Below are 9075 nucleotides of genomic sequence, written 5' to 3'. Positions count from 1 at the left end.
CAGTGCGTACATACATCTGGTGGTTTCTACTTCAGCATTGGTAGCAGCTCATCACACAAAGTACTTGGATCCAACAGCTGAATTATGTAGGAACCACGGAGAGAAACATGGGAGCAGTTCTGAATTGATATGGTATCATGTATACGTTACTCATGCAGACTTGTTGAGTGATTACTAAACCTGCTGTGCTTGATGAAGTCTTGCTTACCTTGCAATGCAATTTTAAGGCCTAATAGAAATTTTTCATGTGTCTTCTTGTTCCTGCTCACAGTTGCAATTTGCACATCCTGTGGATCTCTTTCAAAATATGTTGATAGTTGAACATGTTGAAAGTCAGTTACTTGAATATTTTTTTTTTGTCTTTAGATGACAATCAAAACAAAACCAATGAAAAGAAAGAGAAAAAAATGGTTTCTCAGAAACCCCATGGTACCATAGAATATACTGTAAGTATTGATACGTGGTTTGTTCATATCTGCTTTTGGAAAATGGAGTTGTTGAGGTCAAAAGGGAACCAGTTGAACAAAACTGAAAACCCTGAGAGAATACTGACCACAGTTTATACCTATCTCATAGGGATTGCTTCAAATGTCATTGTGTGGGGGAAAATGGAGTTGTTGAGGTCAAAAGGGAGCCAGTTGAACAAAACTGAAAACCCTGAGAGAATACTGGCCACAGTTTATACCTATCTCAATAGGGATTGCTTCAAATGTCCTTGTGTGGGGAGAGCTAGGCTTACATCCCGAACCACTGTTTAACCCAGGTCCTCTTCCTGAAGCTGCCAGTCTTATTTTTACTTCTGCACCATGGGTCTTTAGTAGAGCAATTCGTTTTGTTGTTCTGAAAAATACTTCCATTCCACAGCATTGCTTAAGTCGTCAGCTGTTTGACCTGTGCTTGGTCCTGAGCTGATGTGAGAGCTCTTGCCCTAAGCTGGAGCAGGGCAGCAGTGTGCTGCCGCGGGGGCTCAGAGGACTGGCTCTGCCCAGAAGGTCTCTGCGTGTGCCGGTCAGGTCCCTAAGTGGGGCCTGTACCCCACTCTCCATCACGCGGAGCAACTGTGGAAAGCAAGTATCTCAGCCGGGAACAGCAGAAACGCCTGACATGCTGTGACTGCTGAAGATGTAATGAACTTTCCAGTGTGTGTCCTTTCCCCACTTGCCAGACCAGCTCTAAATAAGGTGGTGCAGCTTTAAAGTTTTATAAGAAAAGGAGGGGGACATCTGTAACGCCTGTCTATTTTATCTACCGTGTAGTATGAGAGAATTTTTTTCTTTTTATTACATAAGCTATTAAACAGAGGGTGTGTTGAGATCATCAAATCTATTCCCTGCAAATGGTCTGTTAGATGGTTTATAGTTCAGCTGGTGTGCTGACTGTGTTCACTATGGTATCTTAAGCTTGAATTCTTTCTTCAGGCTGGAAATCAGGACACCATAAACAGCATAGCATTAAAGTTTAACATCACCCCAAACAAGCTTGTGGAGCTCAATAAACTTTTCACACAGACGATTGTGCCAGGCCAGGTAAATCTTTTATGTTTGTGGGGTTTTTGGTTTTTTTTAATATCTGAAACCTGATTATTTTCTATGTATTTAAAAGCTTTTTACTAATTTCACATATCTTCTAGGGACTTGGATACAAGGATAATGGACAGTAATTTAAATCCCTCAAAGTGGAACTCACTAGAATTGTTACCTGGAGTTTGGGGGGGATGGGGCGAGCTTTGTAATTGCCGTATCTGACTTTTGTTGTTTATTTGCTGTCACTAAAGCTTAAAGATTACTCTGAAGCTCAAGAGGGTAACATAGCTGTTGCAAGAGAGTTGAATTCTTGAGAAGCCTAGATAAATGCTATATATAATACATGAAAGAATTAGAGAGTTAGATACAGTAATTGAAATGGCTCATTGCCATTTTGTTGGGGATGAGTCAGTCTCCTGTAAGATGAGAAATAAATTGAGATAGACTGTTTTTGGGAGAGTCAAGTAATGGAAATGCAAATGTGAAGGTTAACACTGGATTCATGAAGAGATGATATCTAGTTCTGCTTCACAGACCTGAAGAGATTGAAGTGTCCTGGTTTGCAGATGGGGAAAGTGAGGCACAAAGAGATGGCATGACTTGCCTAAGAATACCCAGCAGGCAACAGCTGGGATAAGAAAAATGGTTTTATTTTTCTGAACATTTTTAGTTTAAAAGTAAACTGTGAACATTGTTTTAACTTTAGAAGTATCTTTCTTTGCTCTGAAACTTGCCACAAATGACTCAGTGTTTTTATTTGGGGTGGAAGTCCAAAGCTGTACTGAAATTTTGTACTGCTCTACTAAAAATCTGGGATGTTCACTGTGACGGAATGTGAAAATTCAAACAAAGCATTATGTTTTCATATACACTTGTAGTAATGTAAGGCTTTTGGTTGTTTTTTGTTTTTCTTTTAAATGTAATAAATGATGCTAAAATACTGATTCATATAAAGAATATGTTCTTAAATTTGGAGATGCAAGTATGGTTTTGGAAACAGACAACGTATAGTGAAGTGTTACAAACTACTAGCACTAAAAATCTCCTATCTTCAGCAATGACCTTCTCTTTGGCCAGACCTTGCTGTTACAAGTTGGTGACTATTAATAGTCATTTTACAGTTACTTGTTTTGTAGTTGCAATAGTTGCAAGACAACCTGGGATTGTAAGTTTGGGGGGAAAAAAGGAGGTTCTCAGTCTGTGAAAAATGTTTTATTTTCTTGCCTGTGCTGCAAAACAAAATGCAGAGCTAGATCCTGTAATAATTAGACCTGCATGTGCCCCGCCATCACCACCTATGAACAAAGACTCTAGAAAGTTGTTCAGGAGTGCGTTGCGATCACGAGTAATCAATATTGTGTTGCGTTTCTAGTAAAACGTAGTATTTGTAGTGAATAACTTTTTAAGCTTGTGTCCTGCAGTTCTGACATATGTGTTTGTATTTAGATTCTCTTTGTGCCAGAGACAAACGCTACGAGGCTGTCTTCTTTCAGTCCTGGTGCTCCTGTTTCTCCTTCATCATCAGATGCCGAATATGATAAACTGCCTGTAAGTCAAACATTGGTTCATTGGTCTTAAACTTACAAGATAATTTCTGATTCTGAAGCTGAGATGCAAGGCTGTGTAAATAGCATTTTTTTGAGGTTACAATTCAGACCTTGTGTTTAGTGTAGGGTAACTTTAATTTTAATTTGCTGTGTTAAAAAATTTACCATCTCTTTCAATTATTCCAAATTAAGGGAATTCTCTCTGAGAGTAGAAACCCAGTCTAAGTTCAGTTCGGCCCAGAGTCTATCAAAGCAGTTAAAAACTATATGCTACACCATTTTCAAAGAATGAAAAGTTAGATACGAAGAATTATTTAGTGTTTCACCCTGGAGACTTCTGTACTGCTCTGCAGACCAGAGCCTTGATCCTGCATTGGGATCCTTCAGCACAGAGGCTGCTAGTTTAGTCTGAGCAGTCAGTTTCTTTCTAGTTAAGTATATTATGGTGGTACTCATGTATAGACTTGTCTTATATAGACAAGACTGCTGGATTTAATCTTTGTGAAAGACCTTGGCATAGCTGATCTTTCATTTTCCTTAGAAGGATGATTGTCCATGATGACTTTAGATAGTAGTTTTAGGGAGTTTAGCTGTCCATCTGCTGATGTTAAAGCAATTGGACGTTTGAAATCTGTAACTGATGAAAAGGAAAGTGGAGAGAAGCCTGGAATGAATAACTGTGTTTAGCCGTAGTCTTACGGCTCTGTGCCACCTGCATGGGGAATCTCACCAGTGCACTGTGTGCAGAAGTCTTAAGTGTAGGTGAGGTGGCAGGACTGGCCCTCTCAATGAGAGTGCCTTGTTGAAGTTCGGTGAGCTGACTTGCCTTGGCGTTTTCAAATGCTTGCCTGTTATGTGTGTGGAGGTTTTTTGTAATGTTAGGAGGTTTTTCTTCCACACGGATATTGCGGGAAGTGCACATATATACATACATATGTACATGACCATCACTTTTCTTCCTTTGGCAAAAGAAAAATAGTTGCTTGAACCTGGCCTTTTAGGTACCTGAAATCTTAAAGTATATGATTCTGATCCTGTTGCTCTGCACTGAACTTTTTCTTTTTAAGGATGCTGATTTGGCAAGGAAGGCCTTCAAACCAGTTGAGAGAGTCCTGTCCTCTACTTCAGAAGAGGATGAGCCTGTGGTTGTCAAATTTTTAAAGATGAATTGTCGTTACTTCACAGATGGTAAGGTAGGTGGAACCTGGCTTTGGGGCATTGTTTGAGATTCTTTAAAAGCAAAATCTGTTTGGATAAGTGAGAGATGAATACTGGGGGAGTCAAACATGCTCCACATTTGTAAAGAATGTAAATGTTATGGTGGCTTTATGTATCTCTGCTGTGTTTATTGGTACCATGGCAATATGCTGTATTGTTTTGTTCTTTCAGTTGTTTAATCTGTTATGATAATTGCTTTATGAAAGAATAGCTCTTCTACCCATCTTCATTCCCTTACCGTGTCTTACCAGAATGAGCTGTTTAAAAAGGTATTGCTAAGTACACAGAAAAAACTGCACTTTAGAGTTATGACATGTCAGGATTAGTTGTCCAATTCCATCAAATTGTGCAACAGCTTTATAAAATGAGCACATGCCTATCTCATTTATGACTTTAAGCTAAATTTTAACTGTTTCCAGAGCAGTGTTTCTAAATATGTCCATGTTGCTTCTGCACTTGCTAATGAATGTCATGTAAACCCTAATAAAAAGATAAAGATTGCATGATACAACCTTTTCTTTCTTTTTCTTGCAAGCGTTCTTGTAACATACATGTTCCCACTGGGACTGCAACCTAAATTTTAGAGCAGCTGTTTTAGAAGTGAAGGCACAAAGCTTGGGCAATATTTTAGCCCTCTTTTCTTCTCAGGGTTGCAAGACACTGGCTTCTTGAACTGTCTACTTTGATATATTTACTCTTGTTGACTCTGGTTTCAGTTGGATGTCTGCATGTTTGGATTTTCAAGTTCGCTGGAATTTATAACACTGGCAATGCTAACCATTGTAGTTTAAACATATTTTTCCCTTAGTCCTGACTTTTGTAAGATGGATGTGTTTACACCTACAGGTTTTGGCTTCTATTTGCATCGAGTGGATGGAGACTGTATTTAACCACTCTGCAATTTCTCAGTCTGCTATTTTGTAGAAAGTAATAGAGGACTACTTGATGTCTCGCATGTAAATTAGCGCAGTACTGTCGCTTTGTTATGCGATGCTCGCTAGGTGCAGAGGATACAGATTGCCAATTTTATGGCTGCAGGACTGAAAAGTAATTTGCAGTCAGAACAATCAAAAGTGGGACGACTTCTTTGCCAGTGAAGCTAAAATCCCTTGGTGCCCTGCTCCCTGCAGTGGCTGGGTGGGAAGTACAGCCTACTGATGTATCGCTCTTCTAGCTAAGTAGAGTTACATACCTGTGGAAAAAGCCTCTGCACTTGATTTTGATTCTTTCATCCAAACACAAACCAGTCATGGGTACACAAGTCATACAGGAGAAGCAAAAGCAAAATACATACGGACTTTGCTCTGCAAAGGAGCAAGCACACGTACTCAGTTGCCAGTGCCAAGCCATCCACTTGGCATCTCCCTGATTTAAAAAAATCAAACCAAGCTTGTGGTCCTTTACCTGCCTATTTGTTAGCCTTCCTTGGCTTGTCTTGCAGAAGACCTTGGATAATTAATAGTATCTACAGTGTAGGTCATTCCTGTTGATCACTGGTTCCTGTTTGTCAGATGTCATGATTTACGCACAGCTTCTGAATTGGTCTGGTGAATTTTGTAGCTTGCCTGGAAGAGAGGGTGCAGGAGCAGTACACTGGAAATCTCCTTTGTAAACCTTGAAAAATGGTCAGTTGCCATGGGTTGGCTGCTGAATAATGGTCGATGCAGCCTCTTACCAAATCCATGGCTAGAGCATGTTCTGAAGAATTAAATGTGTCTTCTACAGCTGTGCAGAATGTGTTTGGATCGGTGGTAGGAGCTGCTTCTAGATTGGGGAGAAGCTGTTTCATATCAGGTCCCTGCATACAGAAGCTTTTTGCATGTTACTCTGGGAGAATAGATCAAGGGGACCTAAAATGTAGCTTAGCATAGTAACCTTGACATTGCCATACAGAAGACTGCCTTCAGGTGTGCTGATTGCATATAAATTCATGTATCAAATGAAGGTAGCTGCACCTAAAATAAAATAGTACTTTTTTTTTTTTAAAAATCCACTAATCTGTTCTGTCTGAGATTTGATTAACAATCTGCAGTTTTAGCTTGTAGTAGCCAGCACTGAAAGGTGAATAGTTGGGATGTTCTTCCTTATCAGCCAGGAGCTTGGGTGTTACTAAACAATTCTTTTCTTTGCTCTCCTTACAAAGTCTGACTTAATGCAATTGGAAACCAAAATGTTTTGTTAGCAAACATTGCATGACAGGGTATAAAGAGGCAGGAGAGAGGTTTTTCTTTTTAGGATTGTAGCCTAAAATCCAATACCAAGTCATAAGTGAATTACATGTGATGTGCTAACTCTTCCTTCTCCTATTTTAGGGTGTTGTTGGAGGAGTCATGATTGTAACTCCAAACAATATCATGTTTGACCCACATAAGTCTGATCCTCTGGTAATTGAGAATGGCTGCGAAGAATATGGGCTCATCTGCCCCATGGAGGAGGTTGTCTCAATAGCTCTCTACAATGATATCTCTCACATGAAGATTAAAGATGCATTACCATCGTAAGGAGTGTTCTTCCGTGAACTTTTGTTTACAGATTTTCAGTAAGGGTCATGGAAAAGGAGGGACGGGGAATGGAGGGGAAGAGTTTTCATGCAGCAGAGTAAAACAAATCAGGGGAGGAATGTGCCAGGAAAGGAATGATTCACTTCTGGTGTTCTTCCACTTTCTTTTTAGAACACTTCAGTGGCATTAAAGAGAAATGAGTCATGAATATAAGAACCAAAGTGCAAAAGAGACCAGTAAAACCTAGTAATTGAAAGCATTAGTGGCATGCCATGGGCTCTTGCAATGACCTGTCTGTAGGATTATTTCAGTGGAAGTGATGAGGGTTAGATTTGGACCGTTTGTTGCATTACCAGGGCTGTTCTGAGAGGAGCGTTTAAAACATTTGAAGATAACGGCATGTTAACTGCCATCTTCAGGACTTACAGAAGTACTGGTCTGTGGAATACTTCTACTTCAGAACCAGAAATGCATTGATAGTTATCAGTTATAATACATAATAGACTTTCTGGGGTGGGCTATTTTCATTTATGCGTAGTCTAGGCACTGCTTGTGTATTTGTTCTAAGCAAGGTTTTGTCCTTATAGGCAACACCTGTTTGAACAGTGAAATTCATCTACTTCCCTCCATTTTCTCATTTCAAGAAAAATTTTCCAGATACTTGTTACACTCACTATTAGCATGTTTAGTAACTTCTTAGTAACTTTTAAGTGATGAGAATCTTGTATTCTTATTCACCTCAGTCTTTTTAGCAGCAATGAAGAGCTCAAGTTGTATTCAAGTTGTATTTTCCATTCTGAAATGTTTCATGATTTTCCTGCTTTAAAAAAAAGAAATCTTTGGGGAAGTCTGCATTCAAACAGTATGTTTAAGTAATGGAGAAAAATAAAAGGAAAAAACCCCAGCTCTGTTACCTGTTTTGCCATAAACATGTTCAAAGAGAGTATGACTTATGTCCGATTTGCTTCCTTCCCAAAAATATGTTTGTACTGGGCAGCATGAATGGTTGTAGAGGTTGACTCATTGTCAGGTGCAGGAAATACCAGTATTAATATGGTATGAATGAAATTCCAGCAGCTAAATACATATCCTGTGACGTTTTAGGTACAGAACTTCTGATGACTTGCACATTGTTACTACATGCGTACCATTTCTTCACCCATGTGGCATATTCTGCCAAGTGGTTTACTCATTTTATTTCAGTATTATCATTTCCACATTTTTCTGCATTTTCTTTAAAGTCACTTATTTCCACTCATGTATGTTTATTTTGGAAAAAGTAATTTTTCTTTGAGTTTCAGAGCTTAAGTTAAGTTGGTATATTATTTTAGGTTTTCTTTTCTGTTTGTTTGGTTTTTTTTTTCTGTTTCCATTTTACTTTTAACATCCTTTGTACATCCATCATTTTCCCTAACAGTGACATACCAAAGGATCTTTGTCCTCTGTACAGGCCAGGAGAATGGGAAGACCTATCCTCTGAGAAAGATATCAATCCTTTCAGCAAATTCAAATCCCTTAGCAAGGAAAAAAGGCAGCAGAATGGGGATCCATCCATTGCTCTGGATTCCAAACAGATAAAGCCTTCACATAAGGAAAAGTCTGCTGATTTTGAAGTTCTTCAGTCATCTGAGAGTACAGGCTCAATCAAGTCAAAGTCACTGGAGTTTCCCAACAACATCACTGCCACTGAACATTTGGAAAAGTTTGCTGCGGATCCATGTGCCAAGGAGCCTTCTGGGGAAAAAAATGCTTCGGATATCAAAACCAAAGAAAAATCTCTTTTGGGAGTTGGAGAGGATGACTTCATTGAACTGGAAAAGACGTCATCTCATATGGATAGAGGGTTGGACAGGAAAATCTCAGTAATGGAAGGCTTGCTGGCTGACCCCAGGGAGTTGGGGAGAACTAAGCAGCAGGTAACCAAACCCACTACAGAAGTCCAGGAGCACTTGACAGTTGATTCCTTGGAAAAAAAGGACAGTGTTGAACCTAAAGCTGACTTAGACTTAGAGCTGTGTGAAAAGCAAGATGTTATTCCAGAAGTAAACAAATGTGTCAGTTCCCCGACAGGTAAGGTGGAGACTGCATTGGACACTAAGAAAGAGCTAGAGAAAGATAAACTTATTGAATTTTACCTCAATAAAGATGGGATTGGGTCTCAGTCATCTGAAGACTTACACAAGGCTGAAATCCAGAAAGGTGAAAACAAAAAAACAATTGGCATAGACCTTACACTTAGCTGTTCAAAGTCCCAAGCTAATGAAGTCCATACAGTTAAAAGTATGG

General features: G+C 39.3%; 1 protein-coding gene across 1 annotated transcript in view; it reads left to right on the top strand.

The window, feature by feature from the left end:
- Positions 1-359: 359 nt before the first annotated feature.
- Positions 360-9075, top strand: part of NCOA7 (nuclear receptor coactivator 7) — a 26861-nt gene continuing 18145 nt past the window's right edge. Inside the window, exons 1-6 of the mRNA XM_009708849.1 lie at positions 360-446; positions 1419-1526; positions 2970-3071; positions 4138-4263; positions 6601-6785; positions 8207-9075. The exon at positions 8207-9075 is cut by the window's right edge and continues 222 nt beyond it. Of these exons, the coding sequence (XP_009707151.1) occupies positions 408-446; positions 1419-1526; positions 2970-3071; positions 4138-4263; positions 6601-6785; positions 8207-9075 (1429 nt within the window). The 5' untranslated portion in view covers positions 360-407. The remainder of the gene's footprint in view (positions 447-1418; positions 1527-2969; positions 3072-4137; positions 4264-6600; positions 6786-8206) is intronic.

The sequence above is a fragment of the Cariama cristata genome, unplaced genomic scaffold (assembly GCF_000690535.1).
Source record: "Cariama cristata isolate BGI_N322 unplaced genomic scaffold, ASM69053v1 scaffold5221, whole genome shotgun sequence".
NCBI lineage: Eukaryota > Metazoa > Chordata > Aves > Cariamiformes > Cariamidae > Cariama > Cariama cristata.
This window is presented reverse-complemented; position numbering and strand designations above follow the sequence as displayed.